This window comes from Stenella coeruleoalba (genome assembly GCF_951394435.1).
Source record: "Stenella coeruleoalba genome assembly, chromosome: 20".
NCBI classification, from domain to species: domain Eukaryota; kingdom Metazoa; phylum Chordata; class Mammalia; order Artiodactyla; family Delphinidae; genus Stenella; species Stenella coeruleoalba.
The window spans coordinates 54,366,137-54,388,573 of record NC_137166.1 but is presented as its reverse complement, the minus strand read 5'-3'; the positions used below and the strand labels follow the sequence as shown (position 1 = coordinate 54,388,573).

The 22,437-nt window shown below is 41.4% G+C and overlaps 1 protein-coding gene and 1 pseudogene across 4 annotated transcripts in view; one reads left to right on the top strand and one right to left on the bottom strand.

Moving 5' to 3' along the window:
• Positions 1-484: 484 nt before the first annotated feature.
• Positions 485-22,437, top strand: part of LOC307178857 (uncharacterized protein) — a 52,341-nt gene continuing 30,388 nt past the window's right edge. Inside the window, exons 1-4 of one of the 3 annotated variants that reach the window (XM_079907464.1) lie at positions 485-791; positions 6,257-6,324; positions 14,037-14,163; positions 15,545-17,839. In XM_079907464.1, coding sequence (XP_079763590.1) covers positions 6,310-6,324; positions 14,037-14,163; positions 15,545-17,229 — 1,827 coding nt within the window. In that variant the 5' untranslated portion in view covers positions 485-791; positions 6,257-6,309 and the 3' untranslated portion in view covers positions 17,230-17,839. Of the gene's footprint in view, positions 792-6,256; positions 6,325-14,036; positions 14,191-15,544; positions 17,840-22,437 lie in introns of those variants that run through there. The other 2 variants (XM_079907463.1, XM_079907460.1) reach the window with 2 other exon arrangements.
• On the bottom strand, positions 8,022-9,874 carry LOC307178873 (synaptobrevin homolog YKT6-like; annotated as a pseudogene). Its single transcript has one exon. The product of its transcript is annotated as a synaptobrevin homolog YKT6-like (transcript).

Here is a 22,437-nt window from a genome sequence, read left to right as displayed (position 1 = left end):
AGCCAACTCCTTGTTCACTGTCTCCAACGGAGTACCTCAGATAATGACAGGTTTGGGGTTGAAATTTTTCCTCACTGATCTTTTTGATGCCTCCAAGTGAATGGGGTACAGAAGTTTAAATTATGCTCTGGAGGGAAGTGAGTATAAAACTGCACATTCCGCACAGGCACAATTTTGCCTTTCCTGTCACTCCAGTTTCCATCACCTCTAAATCAAACCCAGGCTTTCGCTTAATTAAATAAAAAGCTGTAACTGCCTGGGGCCTCAGAAGTTCCGGGATCACGCCCACAACGTCAAGCCCCGCCCCCAAGGTCTCAGCGCTTGTGCCGCCCTTGGTGGTTCCTCATCTTCATCTGCTCGCTGTTTTCACGTAAACCGTTCTCAACTCTCCGCTTCCAATACAAGTGGCCCGCGCATCTCTAATCCTGCACGTAGCCTGGCTCCAAAGGACAACAGACACGTTCAAAAGATTCAAAGTAGAAACGCGGAGCCTGTCCGCAAGGAAGAGAAACAGACCAGAATCTTCCAGTGGCGGGTGCGGGGTGGTGAAGCTCCACCAGAGACACCGCCTCCACCCACCGGAGCTTCTGAGACGCGCCCCTTGACGGCCCCGGCCCCGCCTCCGGCCCCGCCCCCGCCCCGGTGCGCACGCGCAGTTCCCTGCAGACCCGGAAGCGGATCCCGCGGAGCGTCGCGGGCACTCAGGAGAGTTAAGTCTCGGTTTTTCTGGAAATTATGCTATGAGGTCTTCGGGCACTGCTCCACCACACCCGGCTTTCCGGGGTCTCCCGGTAAGTTAAAACCCCTGAACGCGCTCGTCGCTCTTGCTCTGAGTCTAATATTTCGCCTGTCTCGGCGTCGGCAGAAGACTCGGTTCGGGTCCCTGGAGTCTGGTTCTGGTTCCGGTTAAATCGTTCTGAGGCAGGTACCGGCCCCAACTTTCTGCCTCCGGTCCATATAGACACTGACTTCCTGCAGCGATGTTTTCCAACTCTGACTCCCTTTCTCAAACCTTTGACTCCCGGCCCCCCTCCCCACCCCCATTCCCACCCCACCCCACCCTGCGTCGGGTAAAGTCCTGACTCAGGAGGTGGATTTGCGCTCTTCACCTCCCTCCCGGGGGACCAGTGAGGGAGTACAGAGGCGGAAATATATGCAGCTAGTGAGGCATCAGAAATATTGTGGAGACTGACCACGACCACCATCCCCCGCCTCCCCCCCGCCCCGCTCCAAATCTTACTCCCTTGGTTTGAATTCTCTGCTGGGTTATTTCGGTTCATGCGGTAGGGGACCAACGTCCTGTGCCTCACCAAAACTAAGTTCTTAGGTTTGGTTTTTTTTTTTTTTATTACAGTGATGAGAAAAATGAGAAGGGACTCCTGTCATGTTGGTTTCTAGTGTATGAGATACTGTCTGCTGTGTTCTGTATTTTTTTATTTTATGACTAACTGTATGGAAAGTTGTCAGGAAGGCCTTTGTCAGAAGATGGATTTAAAAAAAAAAAAAGAAAGAAATATTGTGGAGAAAGAACAACAGGTGTTGATACAGAGGTTGCAACAGAGTGAGGCCAAACAGTCTGGGGGAGGAGGAATCGAGAGAGAGAGGGAAAGAAAACGATGCATAGAAGAGAGAGGAGGAAACACAGAAATGGTCAAAGGAGAAAAGAGAAGCAGAAGGACACAGAAAGACATACACAGAGAAAAAAGCACATAGTGGTGGAGAAAATGGGGTCCTCAAACCTAGGTGAGTATTGAGTAGATTGGACGTGGGATATTAAGTTCTGAAGTACTAACATGTGGCTCTATAATCTAATTTATGTAAAATTTATTGACTTGTTTTAATTATGCAGAAGACAGTTGCCAAGCTAGGTGTTTGAGGCGTCTGCATTTTCTAATCATTGCATCAGATGATAATTTCATTTGCAAGCCCTATTCATCCAGAAGGCAGAGACTTAGTCAATTCTAGGTCCTCCTCTTACCTTTCAAGAAATGGGGAAGAATTTCTTTCACCACTTGGTGCTTTTTTAAAATGGCTATTTTTGTTTGTTTTGTTTTTTAAAGATTTTTTTTATGTGTACCATTTTTAAAGTCTTTATTGAATTTATCACAGTATTGCTTCTGTTTTATGTTTTGACTTTTTGACGGCGAGGCATGTGGGATGAGATCGAACCTGCATTGGAAGGCAGAGTCTTAACCACTGGACCACCAGCGAGGTTCCTAAAATGGCTATCATTAACAGTACTGTTGCCCTCTCCCTTTTCTACTGTGGCTCATGCCATCCTTTTCTAAATTTGATGTATCCTCACACTTGTTTTAACTTTAATCTCAGAACCCAGTGGCTATTTTTTAAATTTCCAGATTATTTTCCCTCTAAATTTTATTGTTCAGATTATGAGGGTTTTATGCTTTATATCCTAACTTGGAACTGTTCTTTGATGTCTGGTCTGGTAGATAACTTTACAGCATTTCACTATGCATGTGGTTAAGGATGTCAATAATCTTTTAACACTCAAATCCTAGTTTAACCAGTTAGTTTAATATTTAACAGCTTTTTTCTTCCCTTAAGAAAAAATGCTAAATTAGTGAGCTCTGAGCTGAAGTCTGCAGCTAAGTAGATGTTCCCCTCTAGTCCTCTTTTGTCCTTTCTGTGCAGATGTTGAAAGATGGGCTGGATTGATGCGGAACTTTGTTCCAACAGAGGCCATGTTTTCATGATGAAGAGACTGCTTAGAGCTCATCTCCACAGGCGATCCTCTTCCATGTTCTCCTGCAGTAATAACTATTTATAATTTGGATTTTTTTTTTTTTTTTTTGTGGTACGCGGGCCTCTCACCGTTGTGGCCTCTCCCGCTGCAGAGCAGAGGCTCCGGACGCGCAGGCCCAGCGGCCATGGCTCACGGGCCCAGCCGCTCCACGGCATGTGGGATCTTCCCGGACCGGGGCACGAACCTGTGTCCCCTGCATCGGCAGGCGGACTCTCAACCGCTGCGCCACCAGGGAAGCCCAATATAATTTGGAATTTTTGATTCTGTTTTTTTCTGGAGTAGAGGAATTAAAATTAAATGTTTGTGTTTGATTAAACCCCTGAAAGAGAAGCTTCTCTCGCTAAGGAATATGAAAAGTAATCTGGAATTAGGACAAACTCTTTCTACTTAAACCTATACAAGACACCACTTACACTCAGTTCTGCTCACTCAACTCAGGCTTCTTCAAAGTAACTTGGTTAAATTACTTCCCCTGTGAGTCTCATGCATCACCTATAACATGGAGAAATTAAAGTAGATCAGGTTTTCTGGGTCTGAGCAAGTGAGATCCCTGAAATGATTTTCAAAATTGGTCTTGTGTTTGCATTTGGCAGTTTTCTGGAATGAGTGACCAGTTATAATTAGAATTTGAAACGTGCCCCAGTCCTCCAACAAGTATGAAAAACTCTTAAGAAAGGGGCAGGGACATAGGCCCAGAGACAGAGGCATACCTTTCTCTCAGCTTTTCTTTCTCTATCTCTGTATCATGGGGAAGATCTTTTTTTAAGACTTAACATGAACATTTCATAGTGTATGCAAATGTCAAATCACTATGTAGTATATCCAAAATTAATGTAATATTGTACATCAACTGTATTTCAACAAAATAGGGAAAAAAACTAATATGACTTTAGAATATGTTGCTATAAGTGCAACATTCAATATCAATAACATAAACACAGATGGTTGGTCCTCCATCTCTTCAGTATAATATTATGTTTTAGACTTTGGGCCAAATTTTAGGAAGAACCTTTGATAACGTAGGATGCCTATATGAGAAAGCAGAACTGAGCCAGAGGACCTGAGACAACTTTTTGAATAATTGCTTAATTACAATCTTCACATAAACATTGGAGCACTATAACTGAGTGCAAAAAAACACAGTATTTATTGGTTTATGATGTTTGTCATAAAAAAATACACAGTATGTTTTACTGAAGGCAGAGGTTATGAAGAAAAGATTAGACCATGTGGAAACGTGTAGTGTTGGATGTGTTGCTGTGTGTGTCCACGCTAATCAGTATCAACGAGAGGATGAGTGGGCAGGTAATGCAGTCAAATGGAGAACAGTTCCTACTCTGATTGCATTGAGGGGGTAAGAGGCTACTTGTTGAAGATAGAAAATACCTCATCAGTGTGGACTACCCTAGCTCCTTAGGTATTATTATATCCTCATATTCAATGACCTGGGTCCAGTCCCAGCTGGCATAAGATCCACTTTTTAAATAGTGCTCGAGGTTGCACCAGTGGACGTGTTGGGAGCCACATCCTTGTACCTTCTGGTATACAGACAAATTTTAGCACTAGTAATCCAGTAGGAAGGTAATAAAATGATCTTCATAATAAAATGATATTACTATGAAATGATATTGCTGTAAACACAATGACATCTTCCAACTGGTGTATGCTTACTTCTGCTTCTGCACTTACACCTCTGCTCATTCAATCTCAACAACTTATTTTCAGTGAGACACTGAAACACAGATATTTCTTTCCTAATAATTATGCTTTCATTAAGTGTTACATGATAAAGGATATCGTCTCGGGAGTTCCCTGGTGGTCCAGTGGCTAAGACTCCGCACTGCCAATGCAGGGAGCCTGGGTTCAATCCCTGGTCAGGGAACTAGATCCCACATGTTTCAACTAAAGCTTTTGCATGCCACAACTAAAAAGATCCCACGTGCCGCAACTAAGACCCGACGCAGCCAAATAAATAAATAAATACAATTTTGAAAAAAGGATATTGTCTTACCACTCAAGCGCCTTGTTTCAAATGGCCTATAAGCAGACCCCACCGAATGATGAGGAGCTGGGTAAGTCAGTTACCATAAGGTGGGCTTTCAAATTATGTTCAGAAGAGATCTCAGGAGGTGGCTGCCAGCATGTGGAACCGAATGCAAGCTACCAGAGTGGAAAACATGTTCCCTGTTACACAGAGCTTACATTCTTTCAGGGAAAATAGATATGTGAATATTTTTAAACATACCTTGTTAAATGAAATAACAGAAGCATGCGTAAACTGCAGAGGTGAATGATTCTTTCTGGGTGGGATTAAATGGGACCGTTAGGGGAAGAGAAAGAATCAGGAGAGGCAGCTCTTACAGCCATTTCATCTTAGTTTATTTTTATTATTCAAGTTGGATTTAAATAGTTTATATTAATTCAACAGCTAATGAAGGAGAAGCAGCATTCCAAAATAAAGAAAGTAAGTGTATTGTCAGGGTGGAGAAGAGGATATTAGCATCCTGTAACGTTGCTTGGACGCAGAGCGTGACGCAGAGAGTGAAAGAAATGCAGGCAAAGCAGGGGTCCTGTCACCAGGGGACTCATGACATAGTCTCTCCTAAGGAGCTTGATTTGATCCTGTTGACACAAAGAGGTCATTGAGAGGCTAAAACAAGATACTAATAGGTCAGTGTTGCATTTTAAATAGTGAACTCTCATAAGTATGTGGATTATGGATTGAAGGAAGAAGAAATCACAGGCAAGGGAAACTTCGCAGATCTTTGAAATTATCTGAGTGACACGTGAGGATGTGTGTGGGGTAGAAAGTGTCATGTGAAAGGAAAGGATGAATTTGAAGCCTATTGAGAAGGTAGAGTCTGTGTCGTTTGATGATTTATTAGATGTAGGTAAGAGGAAAGGATGGAGTAATTGAAGATGATACATTGTTCCCTGGAAGAATAGATACTGTGCCACTAATTAAGTTGAAGAAACAAGTATAGTTACAGGTTTTAGGGTAAATCTTAAGTTTAATTGTGTCATCTCTTGGCATTAAACCCTCTTAGGGTTTCCCATCGCCTTCAGGACAAAAATCTGAAGTCTTCAGTATAGCTTCAGGGAGCTCTGGAGCTGGGGTGGCCCTTCGGAGTTGCTCCCACTTGTGCGATGGGACAAGCATCCTATCCTGCATCAGCCAGTCACTGGATGCTGGCTTCCTCGGGAGGAGCCAGGGGCTGGGACGAGGCACTTGCCTCTGGCTGAGGGCCAAGTGGACAAGGACGGCGCCGTTGCAGTGCTGGGCGTTCCAGCAGCAGCAGGGAGGGCTTCCTGAAGAAGTGGGTGACGGGCTCACCGACTGGGCTCCTTACAGGAGGTTGTTTGCCTGCATCCCTCCTGTTGCTGCGGCCCTTCTCTCCCCCGAATTAAGGTTCTCCCTGTGTGTATACTTGTGGCGCGGGGGGGGGGGGTATGTTGATTCTAAGCATTTAAGAACGTGTTTTTGTCACACAGAATAATCCTACCTGAGAAAGAAGCTCAGAGGAAGAGGAGAGAAAGGAGAAGGAATGGCCCTTTCCCAGGTGAAGGTCATACTCTTTGTGGACTGTTCTCTCCTTCCTAAAATGACACGTTTTGGACGCGCTGAGCTTCTCGGTCTCTGAAGGTTCCTGTCTAAAATATTTACTCACACACAGGGCCTTCCCTCAGTCTCCTGTCACCTCCCTGCAGATTCCATGTCACTGTGACCCAGTGACGGGGAACTTGGGAAGAGCCCCCTTTCAGGTGGTCATCCCGTGAAAGGTTTTATACTCAGGTGTGGATTGGAGATGGGGAGTCGGCTCTGTGGTGTCAATGAGGTAGAGCAGTGAGGATCGTGTAGTGCACCCTTCTGAGTGTCCCTTCATCTCCACGTAAACCAGGATGAAAGCGACTACATATGTAAGTGATGTACTACTGTGCACAGATACCTGAGGAGGTCTGGGCAGGAAGACTGATATGGGGAAACTTGCTTTGTCGGATATTATAAGTTCCTTTGAAGTTAAGTGAATCAGTGTGTTTCTGACTCCAAATTATCAGTACTTTAGAATAGAATGGAAAGTTCCAAAATAGAAATAAGGTATAGAGAGGGTGTTTTAGTACATAATTTGTTTTAAAAAGTGGAATCAAGTTAATTGTCTAACTGGAAAGGCTCTATAAATTATTCACACCACATTCATTTCACAAAGGCCCAGGTGTTCCGGTAAAGACTCTCATGCAGCAGGTGTTTTAGATTAAAATGATTATAATTTAGCCAAGACATAGGAGCAGAACTTTCTACCATCAGAGAGCCTGGAGCCACATTCTGATTCTACTAACTGTTGTTCAGGGTTATATTTTTTTTAATTAGACATCTCATGTATGTATATTTGTGGTTCAGCTCCACGTAGTGATGCGGTTTAGAGACTGAGAAGTAAAACATCCCCTTCTCTGTCATGTCTTCCACCATCACTTACTGTCTCCATTAGGTACAACTGTTAGCTCTTAGCCCAAATCTTATAAAAATACATTTTATAATCTAAAGTGACTTTAGAAAATATTTTTTGGTAAATGTTTTGTTATGGTATTTTATTCTGCAAATTTTTAAAAAATTTTAATTGGAGTTGCTTTACAATGTTATGTTAGTTTCAGGCGTATGCAAACTGAATCATTGTACATATACATATGTCCACTCTTCTTATTTTTAGATTCTTTTCCCATACAGGCCATTACAGAGTATTAAGTAGAGTTCCCTGTGCTATACCGCAGGCTCTTATTAGCTGTCTGTTTTATACATAGTAGCGTGTATATGTTAATCCCAATCTCCCAATTTATCCCTCCCCCCCATTCTGCAAATTTAAATATTTACACGCCATATGTGTTGGAGTTATTTTCATGTTAGTAAACATAGAGATGACTTTCTCATTTATTTCCTCATTGGACTATTCTCTTAATGAAAACACAAGGGTTTTCACACATTTTACTGTTAAAAACAAATGCCATAGTGGCTGCTTTTGTGCAGGCCAACTTCAGTACAGATGTCTAAGGATTTCTCCAGATTCGGCAGCTTAACCATGATTACTGCATTAATGATGGTGTTTCCAAGGAAGAACAGACATTGCGTACTAAGTAAAGATTTTTTTTTTTAATTTTTTTTACGGGAGTCACTGAGCTTTATGGTTTCATTCGGCCCCAAAATACACTTTTAGGGGACCTCAATTTACTAGACATGTGAATCTGAACGTTCCCTCCCCACCCCCAGGTCCCTTCCACCCTTCAGTTCCTCCCATGAGCTCTAAAGCCAAAGTTGAGTCTGTCCCACTCGGGTCGTTCCACAGCGGCTCTGCTCCCTGGTGGCTGCAGTTGTGATGTGAATGATGGTGACGTTCCAGCGCAGGGGCCTCTGCCAGCTGCTGTCACATGATCGCACAGCATGAATTTTGCTTCCAGGCCGTTTTATAGAAGGCTTTAGACTGTATTCCCAGCGCTTCGGACTTGGACACCAGGTCATCTAGCTTTCTGCCTCGCTCTAACAAAGACTCCATGGTGTTGTGCAGGATGATTTTGGTCTCATCTAGTTCAGCCTGCGCTTTAGTCATGGGGTCAGCTGCTCAGGTGTTCTGGTATCTACTGAGGTGACCATCCAGGCCTGCGTACTGGATGGTACCAGGGATCCAACTGGCCAGTCTATCCTGTCGACCTGCTTGGAGAATTCATCTAGTACTTTCTCCAGCAAGGTAAACACCACCTGGGATGAGTATTCACTGTCAGCAATGACTACTCCCACCAGACTGTCGTTTCTCACGTAGACATGGCCCAGATAGTCTCTGATAGAAGCTCTGCTGCCTTTCGAGGAGCACTCCACAGTCAGTTGACTTGTGAAGGTCATGAATTCCTGAACGCTGGACCTCTGGAAGAAGCTGAAGGAGGACACGTCGTACGCAGCTTTGAGCAGCACCGCCTTGGCATAGCCTTTGTACAGGACACTGAGACTGTACAGCTTCATGGCGCCGTGCCCTCAGGCTGGCTACCCGCCTGGCCACGGGACCAGCTCGCAGGGAGCGGTGCAGCGCCGCCCCCTCGAGACCACCCCCGGCTCCTAAGTAAAGATTTTAAATCAACTGTTTTAAACATACTCCGAGAGCTACAGGAAACCATGGACAAAGAACTAAAGCAAAGTGGGAGAACAGTGTTTCAACAAATAGAAAATATCAATAAAGAGACAGAAATTATAGAAAAGAGAAGAAAAAGAAATTCTGGAGCCCAAAACTACCATAGCTGAGATTGAAAATTTATTACAGGGTTTTGACAGCAGATTGACCATCAGAATAAAGAGTCAGTGAACTTAAACATACATTACTTGGAATTATCCACTCTGAGCAGACGAAAGGTAGAAAAAAGAAGAACAATGAACAGAGACTTAAGAAACCTTTGGGGCACTCTCAAGAATACTAGTATAGGGGACTTCCCTGGCGGTCCAGTGGTTAAGACTCCACACTTCCAATACAGGGGACACAGGTTCGATCCCTGGTCAGGGAACTAGATCCCCGAATGCTGTGTGGCACAGCCAAAAAATAAAAAAATGAAAGAAGATGTACATGGTGATTCTTAGTTAAACAATGTGGGCACAAAATCAGAACTCGATAAACATTTGTTTAAAAAAAAAAAAAAAGAATACCAGTATACATATAATAGGGGTCACAGAAGGAAAGGAGAATGGGCAGAAAGAATATTTGAGGAAATAAGAGCTGAAAACCTCATAAATTTATTTAAAAACTACAAATGTAGGAAACTCAACAAATTTCAAGTGGATAAACACATAGAGAGCCTGGGCAACACACATAACCAACTGTTAAAAGACAAGAAGAGAATGGGGAAAGTAGCAAGCAGAAACAACTTCTCGTGTACAGGGATCCTCAACAAGATTAACAGCCTATTACTCATCAGAAACTGGAGGCCAGGAAGGAGTCTGATGATATATTTAAAGTTTGAAAGGTTAAAATAAAAAAACTACCAGGAATTCATTATCATGGAAAGTATGCCTTAAAACTGATAGTGAAATTTAGAGATGCCTTCGTAAACAAAAACTGAAGGAGTTCATGCTGACTCACTTATCCTACATGAAATATTAAATGGAGTTCTTTAGACTGAAATGAAAGGATAACAGCAGTACCTCAAAGCTGTGGGAACAAATAAAGAACAATGGTAATGTAACTACATAGGCATACCTAAAAGCCAGTATTATTGTATTTTTGATTTTTAACTCATTTTTTCCTATGCAACTTAAGAGGCAAATGTGTAAGACAGTAATTGTAAATCTGTTACTGAGTGCAAAATGTATAAAGAAGTAATTTTTGACAATAACAATATAAAGGGGGACAGTGTAGGAGCAATTGTTATATGCTATTAAAGCTAAGTGAGTATCAACTGAAACTCAGATATTAGTTTAATATAAAGTAATAAACTGTAATTTCCAGGGTAACCACTAAGAAAACAATTTTAAAATATACAGAAAAGTAAATATGAAGGGAATCCAAATGTTATGCAGACAGAGACACAAAGAAGGAAGCAAGGGAGGAATTACAAAACAAAGAAGATATTGGACATATAGAAAGCAAATAGCTAAATGGCAGAAGCAATTCTTCCCTTGTTTAGAGTTACTTTAAATGTAAAAAGATTAAATTCTACATTAAAAGGCAACAATTGCAGAAATTTTTTTTTTTTTTTTTTTTTTTTTTTATGGTATGCGGGCCTCTCACTGCTGTGGCCTCTCCCGTTGCGGAGCACAGGCTCCTGACGCGCAGGCTCAGCGGCCACGGCTCACGGGCCCAGCCGCTCCGCGGCATGTGGGATCCTCCCAGACCGGGGCACGAACCCGTGTCCCCTGCATCGGCAGGCGGACCCCCAACCACTTGCGCCACCCGGGAAGCCCCTGCAGAAATTTTTAAAAAATGATTCCACTGTATCTTTCTACAAAATGCTCACTTTAAGATCCTCAAATAGGTTGAAAGTGAAAGGATAGAGAAAGATATTCCATGGAAATAGTAATCAATCCTAGCTATGCTAATATCAGGCTAAATAGACTTTAAGTCACAAAATTGTTACCAACGATTTTTAAGGACATTATATATCAATAAAAGGATCGATCCATCAATATGATGAAACAATCATAAATAATATGCACATAACAACTAAACCCCAAATATTTTAAGCAAAACTTGGAGAGAGATGGACAGTTCAACTATAATAGTTGGAGACTTCAGTACTCCCCTTATAATAAGTAGAGCAACCAGACGGAAGACCAATAAGGAAATAAAGGACTGAGCAACTCTGTAAACCAACAAGACATAACAGACATGTACAGAACACTCCATGTAACAAAAACAGAGTGCACTCAAAATTAATAATAGAAGGGATATCCTTGATCTGAAAAGGCATATTTATTAAAATCCCACAGCTAACATCATACTCACTGGTAGAAGACCGAAAACTTTCTTATAATGTTAGGCAGAAGACAGCGAGCCCCATTTTGCAACTATACTTCGGTATTGTACTGGAAGTTATAGCCATACAAATTAGAAAGAAAAGAAATAAAAGGTATCAAAGTTGGAAAAGAAGTCAAACTATATTTACAGGATACATGATGTCATATTTAGAAAGACCTAGAGAATCCTCAAAAAACTACTAGCGATATAAGCAAATTTACTGAAGTTACAGAATACAGTATCAGTACTCATTATCAGTTGTATTTCTGTACCTAGCAATCAACAAATTCAAAGTAAAACAATTCCATTTACAACAGCATCAAAAAGAATAAGAATTTAACCAAGGAAATGGAAGATTTATATAATGAATACTACAAGTATTGCTGAAAGAAATGAAAAAAACTTAAATAAATGTAAAGATATCCTCTGTTCATGGATTGGAAGACTTAGAGTTGTTAAGATGGCAGTACTCTCTGAAGTGTTATGAAGATTCAATACAATCCCCATCAAATCCCAGCAGTTTCTATTGCACACATGGAAAAGTTGATCCTAAAATTCATATTGGGGACTTCCCTGGTGGCGCAGTGGTTAAGAATCCACCTGCTAATGTAGGGGTCACGGGTTCGAGCCCTGGTCCAGGAAGCTCCTACATGCTGAGGAGCAACTAAGCCCATGCGCCACAACTACTGATCCTGCGCTCTAGAGTCCGTGAGCCACAACTACTGAGCCCGTGTGCCACAACTACTGAAGCCTACGCACCTAGAGCCCATGCTATGCAACAAGAGAAGCCACCGCAACGAGAAGCCCGTGCACCGTGACGAAGAGTAGCCCCCACTTTCCGCAACTAGAGAAAGCCCGCATGCAACAACAAAGACCTAACACTGCCAAAAATAAATAAATCAAAGAAATAAATTAAAATAAAATTCATATTAAATTTGAACAGACCCCAGATAACCAAAATAAATGTGAAAAAAAGCAACAAAGTTGAAGGACTTACTGTTCCCAACATCAAACCTTACTACAAACCTAGAGTAATCAAGACTGGGGTTCTAGCATGAGGATAGAAATACAGATCAAAGCAGTAGAATGAGAGTCCACAAATAAACCCATACATCTGTGGTTAATTCCTTTTTTGCCAGGGTGCCAAGAATATACAATGGAGAAAGAATAGTCTCTTAAGTGGTGCTGGGACAACTGGATATCCATGTGAAAGAGAATGAAATTGAACCTCTGCCTTTCTCCATATAAATAATTCAAAATGAATCAAAAACTAAATATAAGAGCTAAAACTATAAAACCGTTAGATGAATGCGTAGGGGTAAATCTTCATGACCTTGGGCTTGGCAGTGGATTTTTTTGATACGACACCAAAAGCGAAAAGCAGAAAGACAAAATACAAAAATTTGTCTTCAACAGAATTAATAATGGTTGTGCACTGAATGACACTGTCATGTAAGTGAAAACATAATCTGCCAAATGGGAGGAAATATTTGCAAATCACGTATCTGGTAAGGGTCTACTCTCTATAGAGTATATGAGCGCCTACACATCAGCAACAAAAATACAAAGAACCCAATTATAAGTTGGTCAAAAGACTTCTAGTAGACATTTCTCTGATCCTAAAATTGAAGAATAGAATATATAGAAACAGCCAAGAAGCACATGAAAAGATGTTCAACGAAGTTAGTCATTAGGAAAATGCAAAATTAAAACCACCATGAGACATCATTTGGGACTTCCCTGGTGGTCCAGTGATTAAGAATCCACCTTCCAGTGCAGCGGACACGGGTTCCATCCCTGGTTGGGGAACTAAGATCCCACATGCCTCTGGGCAACTAAGACCACACGCTGCAACTACTGAGCCTGCACACCACAGCTAGAGAGAAACCTACGCATGGCAACAAAAGATCCTGCATGCCGCAACTAAGACCTGACGCAGCCAAAAATAATAAATAAAATTTAAAAAAAGAGATATCATTTCACACCAACTAGGATGAGTATAATAAAATGCAAAATAGCAAGTATTAGTAAAAATGTGGAGAAATGAGAATCCTGACACATTGCTGGTAAAATGTACTGCTGTGGAAAACAGTGTGGCAGACCTTAAAAAGTTTAAACAACGTGATTCTAATTCCTCTCTAGCTATATACCAAAAAAACATTGAAAACAGGTATTCACACACATATTTGTATATGAAAGTCCCAGCAGCACTGTTAACACTAGGCAAGAAGTGGTAACACGCTAAATGGCCATCAAGGGATGAGTGAATAAGTAAAATGTGGTGTAGTCATAGAATTAAATATTCTTCAGCCCTAAAAGAGGCATGTAGTACTGATACTACATCATGGATGAACCAAAAACACCATTCTAAGTGAAAGAAGCCACACGGAAAAGCTCATTTCATACCATTTATACGGAAATATCACAAATAGGTAAATGTGTAATGACAGTAGGCATTAGTGGTGTACAGGGATGGGGGCAAAGGAGAATGGGAAGCGATCGCTTAATGGGTAAATTTCCTTTAGCAACGATCAAAATGTTTTTGAACTAAACAGGTGGTGTTTGTGCAACATTGTGAATGTACTAAATGCCTCTGAGTGATACCTTAAAACAGCGAACCTTATGTTACATGAATTTCACCTCAGTTGAAAAAAAACCGAGAAATGTAACTTGCTTACAATTATCTTATGGATCAGTCAGAACATTTGCTCCAGCCAGAGCTGCTTCTGTAATTTTGTGTCAAACTCAGAACTCTGTCCTTGTCCACTTGGTGAAATGTGCTTTCCTTTCAGGGACTGTTGACATTCAAGGATGTGGCCATCACGTTCTCTCAGGAGGAGTGGGAATGCCTGGACCCTGCTCAGAGGGCCTTGTACAGGGACGTGATGTTGGAGACCTACAGGAACCTGCTCTCCCTGGGTGAGGATATCTCCTCTCCGGAAGTTGGTAACTACTGTATATCTTTGCATTTTCCCTTCTGAGTCTTTTATGAGCCCCTAGCATGCTTGTGAGAGTTTCAGATCTCCTCTGTTCTTGAGAGAGTGATTGAAGCTGTTTGGATTCAGAATGAAAAGCCTTCATAATGTGGCTTATGACTCTATAACTTCTCGCTTCTTCAGATGTCCTGTATTCATGCTCGATTAGTGGGGGTTGCAGAACATCAGCAGTCAGAAAGCCTTATGGCAGATTTTTAAAAATATGTCATTCTGTGGTTTCACTCTTGTGCTTTTGATTCTGTAGTTCGTGAAAGAGGGCTAGATATCTGCATACTTCAAATAATCTAAGCATTCAGGAGGCACAGTTGACTAATTTTTATAATACATTTCTAGACCCAACTATAATTTTCTTTCTTCTTGCTGAACAAAGAGCTGGGCATGTGTTCTGGAACAGCATAGCATATCATACTCCATTTTACTTTATGAATGGAAATCTCTCTTAAGCTGAATATTACCTCCATTTCAGAACAAGGGAAAGAGCCCTGGACTTCGGAGGGTAAAGTGAAAATAGGGAAAAATCCAGGCAAGTGGGAATATATCGAGATGTGAGCTCAGGTGGGCACAAAGTAAACTGCTCCATTAAATATTGTTTAGGAAATTCTCCTCAAATGGGAAGGATCTGTGGAAGAATACAAGTTTGTTTCTTTTGGGTGCTCAAAGGAAATCCCTCCCCCACACTAAAACTTGTCACTCTGTTATTCAGATATATAAAAGCTTAAGCTCCCCCTCCACCGTGATGCTCCAGCTCATTCAGAGCTGAGGAGAAGCTTTGTCATGACCTACAATACTCTATTTTCTGACACCATTGACCATTTTGGTGCCTTGGTTTGAGAGGGACTGAGATGGCTCTCTCTGGAGTCCTCTTTCCCCTTGATCTCTTTTGGTTTTCATTTAATACATATCAGGGCTAAGTCCTCTGTAGTCCTGACTGCAGGACCTATTTAGTTTCCTTTCATATTTAATATCCTTGGAAGAACTCAGGAGGTAGACAGAGTTCAGTGATTCTCAACATATATTTCACTTTTCCTTTTATATGTTCCTTCTAGAATGTAAATTCTTTCTTTGATTTTTATGGAAAAATCCGTTAGAATGCCAGAGACTATTATTTTGTATAATTGTGGTTACTTATTAACTTACCTGCTAGATTTATCATGGGTTACTAAAACATTTTATTAATTATTATTGTGATATACAGACTTTTTAAAATATCTTTTTTCTTATATATTTCCATATGTTATTAAACACATTTTTTGTATAATTATGTAATTCAATATAAAATATTTATTTTCCAACTGATTTAATAGGAAGCCTTTCTGCTGGATTTGCAATCAAGGAGTTATCACCAAGAGAGGACATTACTAAAGGAGAATTATACCATCTAGTGATACTGGACAGAAATGACAACCATGGCATCAAGGATTTTGACTTCAAGGAAGTCTGTGCAGATGTGCAGGAGTGTGAGAGTGAGTGGGGATGTGATGCAAGAAATGACAAAGAAGTACTTTTGACCCATAACAAAAATCTGACTCATGGAGAAGATCATGATAATAAGTCCTTAATTAATCTTCCTCAGAGTGTTTCTGTAAGAAGTAATGCACGTGAATATTTCACGCACGACAAGCCATTCATACGAAGTTCGTTAACAACGAAAAATAACGTCAGTGCTGCTAGAAACAGAGATCTCAAGTGTTTGGAAAGTAGACCTGGAGTGAGGCTGCAGGCTCAGGCGGCTCAGCTGCAGAGATGTGCAGCTGAGGAGAAAGTGTATGTGTGCGGTCAAGGTGAGAAGCCAGTCAGCAGTGGTTCCTCAGTTTCACCACTTCACAGAGTTCTTCCTAGTGTGGAAAACACGTTGCCACCTGCGCAGCACAGGAGAACACACACTCGAGAAAAATCTTACAGCTGTAATGACTGTGGGAAGGCTTTTAGCAAAAGCTCAAACCTCAGGAATCACAGGAGAATTCATTCTGGACAGAAACCTTACAGATGTAATGTGTGTGGCAAAGCCTTTAACCAGTGTTCTAATCTCACTACACATCAGAGAGTGCATACAGGAGAGAAACCTTACAAATGTCATGTATGTGGCAAGGTCTTTAGTCGAAATTCACACCTTGCAAATCATCAGAGAATGCACACTGGGGAGAAACCATATAAATGTCATGAGTGTGGTAAGGCCTTTATCCAACATTCACTCCTTTGGAGTCATGAGAAATTGCATACTGGTGAGAAACCTTACAATTGTAATGAGTGTGGCAAAGCCTTTGCTGAGCGGTCAAGCCTTAACAAACATCAGAAGATCCATACTGGAGAGAAACCTTACAAATGTATCGTGTGTGGCAGAGCCTTTACCATGCGATCAAATCTTACTCAACACGAGACAATCCATACTGGAGAGAAACCTTACAAATGCAATGAGTGTGGCAGAGCTTTTACCCAGTTTTCACGCCTTACTAGGCATCAGAAAATGCATGCTGGGGAGAAACCCCACAAATGTAATGTGTGCGGCAAGGCTTTTATTGAACTTTCACAACTTTGGGGTCATGAGAGAATTCATACTGGTGAGAAACCACACAAATGTAACGTGTGTGGCAAGGGATTTACCCAACGTTCAAGCCTTATGGCACATCAGAGAATTCATACAGGGGAAAAATCTTACAAATGTAAAGACTGTGATAAGGCTTTCATCCAACGTTCACAACTTTGGGGTCACGAGAGAACTCACACTGGAGAGAAACCTTACAAATGTAATGAGTGTGGCAAAGCTTTTACAATGCGTTCATATCTTACTCAACATAAAACAATCCACACTGGAGAGAAACCTTACAAATGTAGTCAGTGTGGCAAAGCTTATACCCAGTTTGCAAGCCTTACTAGGCATCAGAAAATACACACTGAAAACAAACATAAACCTAACATATGTGGCAATGCTTTTATTCAAAGCTCAGGCTTTGGGGATCATCAGACAATTCACAGCAAAAAGAAACCTTAAAAGGCAATGATTGACACATAACTTGTGCACGTATCCAAGCCTTGCTCAGGCTGAGAGACTCCCATCATGGAAAAGGAAGACACACAGATGGCCAACAGGTGCGTGAAAAGAGGCACATCCCTAATCATCAGGGAAATCCAAATCGAAACCACGGTGAGCTACCACCTCACATCTCTCAGGATGGCTGTCATCAAAAAGACAACAAATCACAAGTGTCGGTGAAAATGAGGAGAAAAGGGAACCCTTGTGCACTGTTGGTAGGATTGTAAATTGGTGCAGCTACTATGGAAAACTATATGGTGGGTCCTCAAAAAATTAAAAATAGAACTGCCATATATGATCCAGCCATTGCTCCAGGGAAGACAAAAATACTAATTCAAAAAAATATATGCACTTTGTTGTTTGTTGTATCATTATTTATAATAGCCAAGTTAAGAAAGCCACCTAAATATCCACTGATAGGTGAATGGATAAAGAAAATGTGATACATATATACACATACACACACACACACATGATGGAATATTAGCCATGAAAAAGTGAAGTCTTAGCATTTGTAACAACATGAATAGCTCTGCAGGGTATTTTGCTAGGTGAAATGTCAGAGAATGGCATAGCACATGACTTCACTTATATGTGGAATTTAGAAAACAAAATACAAGGAAAATAGACTCGTACATAGAACAAATAAATGGTTGCCAGAAGGTAGGAGGGAGGGTTCGAGGTGTGTGTGAAACAGGAGAAGGGCTTTAAGAAGTACAGGTCTGCAGCACGGGGGTGTAATATACAGCATAAGGAATATAGTCAGTAATAATAACTGTATGGGGACAGATGGCTACTAGACTTACCGAAGTGATTATTTTGTAATGTATGCAATTGTTAAACCGTTATGTAGTACACCTGAAACAAAATATTGTGTATCAACTGTGTTTCAGTGAAGGGAAAAAAAGACTCCATCATGGAGAGATACCGTGTAAAACCAATGAGTATGGCAAAGCCTGTAGCCAGGACTCATACCTCACTTGATATCAGATTATACATCTTTGAGGAAAAACTACACAAATGTATGGAGTGACAGAATATAAATGTAAAACTGTTTTCTAAATTACTGTGCTTTTGGGGGTCACAGCCCCTTCTCTGGATTTGTTGACAGGACTCAGGGCCTCTCTTGATTATTATAGGAAGGGCCTACTCTACCAGCTGATCATGAACGAGAGCAGGACAGGATGTTGTGAGAACGAGGTTTTCATGTGAGTAGAATGATGGGTTACTAGAGATGGCATACGTGGGAGGAAAAATGGGGAGGGGGAACAATGGTCTCCCTGTCTTTTGAAAGGGAATGGCTGCTGTATATATAAAATAAAAATGAGTCTTATTTTTGGAAACTGAAGACTGAAGACACAGTATTATAGAGGACAGTAATCAAAAGAACCAGAGTAGAGTGTGCTTGTGAAGGCTGCAGATTTGGCCTCTGGAATTGCATTTTGACACCATTTTATTTAGAATGTATCATACTCATCCAAATAAGTAACATGTTGGGACTTCCCTGGAGGTCCAGTGGTTAAGACACTGCAGGGGGCATGGGTTCGATCCCTGGTCAGGGAGCTAAGATCCCACATTTCTTGGGGCGTGGCCAAAAAATAGGAAAACAACAACAAATAAGTAAAATGTAATCTTATTTACAACCCTTAATCATGTTAACCCAAGCATATCCCACCGCATTGGGGCACTTTATAATAAATGGTCAGTAATTACACATCATCATGCTTTCTAAGTTGAATGACATTTGTAACAATTTCTTTCTATGTTAGATTCAAACAACAGTTTTTGAAATATATGTATATTCATAATTTGCCTGTGAGCTATGAACTCCATAGTGTAACCCAGATTATTTCTGTAACTATAATGAAAATACCATAGCAGTACAATTTCAGACTCAAACCCCCTGAAACCTGCCTCCCCATTTGTAAATATGCACCACGTGATCAGATTTCTACATACCTTTTTTTGTGCGCGCCAAAACAAGACCCCTGGGTTGCACCTTTACGGGAGATGAAGATACAGTAAGCATATAAAAAATATTAGGAAATAAAATTTCAGAAATAGGGATAAAAATAATCTCTTTTTTGTGCTTGGAGTTGATGAAATAAAATTTGTATTTTAAGGAAAGACAAGAAAAAATTAAACATAAAATTCTCTCTGTGTTTGTTTGGACCTCCCTCCCTAAAGTGCAGTGTGCATCTGCATTACACATCAACCACAGCTCCTCAAACGTGGGAGTGCCTGCTCGACCATGAAGATCAATTTATTTTTTTCTTCTGACACTGGTGATTTAACTTCTTAAAAGAATACAGTTCTTTCCCAACTCTGTAGGAGGTCATGGTGACTTGCTGCTCGCTCTGTATGTACTAACCTGGATATGTATCCTTGGTGAACTTTTTGAAAAATTATCAGTATGTCATTTTGATGAACGATCCTTTGTCTTGAAAATGAATCCAACTGTGCCTTTGATTTCCAACAGGCAGAACAGTTCTCAGAGCTTTATGAGAGTGTGTCTCCCAAGTTAGAATCCTCAGTTTGGCTCAAATAAAATTCCCTTTTTTCTCCTTGATTTTTTTTTTTTTTTTTTTTTTTTTTTTGCGGTACGCGGGCCTCTCACTGTTGCGGCCTCTCCCGTTGCAGAGCACAGGCTCCGGACGCGCAGGCTCAGCGGCCATGGCTCACGGGCCCAGCCGCTCCGCGGCATGTGGGATCTTCCCAGACCGGGGCACGAACCCGTGTCCCCTGCATCGGCAGGCGGACTCTCAACCCATGCGCCGCCAGGGAAGCCCTCTCCTTGATTCTTAATTGAATTTTTGTTGACATTTTCTTGTTGTACTCAGTATGATACCAGAGACACCTATCAGAGGACACCTGGAGTCTACCCCAAACCGATGCTTGGTACCAGCATGGGTCCTTTGAGACGCATCCACTTCTCGGTACTCCTCAGCTGCTTTGGTGATTTCTCCTGATATTCAGACATCATTGCTTTACATGACATCCTGAATTTTATTCAAGCTGTTTTTTTCTTGGGACTTGAAGTCCTAAGAGGGAGTATGGTACATTCCCTAGGCAGGGACCTGGAGGGGGAACTTTGGAGTGAATTGGGTTGGCTGGTCTTTTTTTTAATTTGGCTTAAATTAAAAAGATTATATATAATCTGAACAAACCATTTGATAGTAGAATGAGAGACAGAGAAAGGAACGCTTACTCCTTCCAGCCACAAGGCCTTCTCAGGTGATTGAGAACCTAGTGGACATATCTGAGGATCAATCCTTTAGATGTGCTGGGGTCCTACAAGGGACCCCACTACAACCAGTAAGTAAATTCTGCTCGCCGCCGAGGGGCACAGCAGTTTTTGCTGGAGGGAGAAACCAAGACATGTAAGAGGCTCGAACCGACCCAAGAGTAACCTCTTGGGGAGCTGGACTCAGGAGCAGCACGCATGCGATCCATCACAGTGCCCTCAGAAAGTTGTTCAGATTATATCTGAATTAGGCTCCCAAAGTAATAAAGAGAAACTGCACTTCAAAGGCTGAACAGCTCCCTAGTCAACAGCCACTCACTGGAACTCTGGCCAGCTTCGTGTGCAGTTGGAACAAAGCCAATACTTGCAAGCATTTAACTTTTAAAGGGCCAGGATGGCACTCTACTGACACTCCAAAACTGTAGAGAAAGCTGGTTTAATCTTTTCAATTCTGACCTTGGGAGAACAAGTATTCCCAGGAGAAAGCTTAAAATTTACAACTCTTACCATATCCTTGAAATGTAGCCCACGTTGCCTGACCTACAGCCTTGGGTCAGTTAGTAGAATTTAAAGCTGGAAAAGAACAAAGGGGTGGGGAGGGGGAAGGACTTTTAAACTGAAGCAGGAAAACTCAGATCTCAGTGTAGGGGACTTTCTTGGCAGTCCAATGGTTAAGACCCTGTGCTTCCACTGCAATGGGCCCCGGTTCAATCCCTGGTCGGGGAACTAAGATCCCACATGTTGTGCAGCGTGGCCAAAACAAAAACAAAAAAAACAAAAAGATCTCTGCGTCTATCTGGATGAATGTATGTCTATCTATACATAATAAATGTGATATGCCCCTAACTCCAGATCGTGTTATTAAAATTAACTTCTAAAGGAGCTCTACTGAATTGACTTACAAGTAAGTGCTTACAAATCAAATATTTGTAAATGTAACAAACTAGCTCAAAATTTCTTTTTCAAAAAAAAAATTCTTTTTCATTTATTTATTTTATTGATTTATTTTTGGCTGCGTTGGGTCTTCGTTGCTGCATGTGGGCTTTCTTTAGTTGCGGTGAGCGGGCTTCTCATTGCCGTGGCTTCTTTTGTTGTGGAGCACGGGCTCTAGGCGTGCGGGCTTCAGTAGTTGTGGCACGTGGGCTTAGTAGGTGTGGCTCTCGGGCTCTAGAACGCAGGCTCAGAAGCTGTGGTGCACAGGCTTAGTTGCTCCGTGGCATGTGGCATTTTCCCGAACCAGGGCTCGAACCCGTGTCCCCTGCACTGGCAGGCGGATTGTTAACCACTGCGCCACCAGGGAAGTCCCAACCTATTGTCATTTTTGTAGGAATCTCCATTTCCTAAATATAAAGTATTAATGATAGCCCCGCTGTAGTTTTGCTGCTTATTAACTTTTCTTATGCATTTTGGCATAAATTTTAGCTGCACTGATCTGTCAGTCTACTCATGAATAATCATATCCCCTAGAGATAGCCTCCCTCATTTTGATTCATTTCTAGAGTTTTTGTGGCTCTTCTTATTTGCTCTTCATTCTGTAAGATTTTTGCAATAACGTTGCTAGCTCCAAAACTAGCTAAAGTTGTCTATACAGGGAGGCAGTAGTTTTTAATTAGCTTAAGGAGAATTGATCTTTTTGTAATATTGAGTTTTTCCAACCAAGAACAAGATGCCAATTTTCATTTGTTTATACCTACTTTCATATATTTCAGGAATGTTTTATAGTTTTACTCACATAGAGTATTTCTAACAGACTCACAGACATAGAGGACAGACTTGTGTTTGTCAAGGGGGAGGGGATTAGGGGAGGGATGGAGTGGGAGTTTGGGATTAGCAGATGCGAACTATTATATATAGAATGGATAAACAACAAGGTCCTACTGTATAACTCAGGGAAATATATTCATACCCTGTGATAAACCATA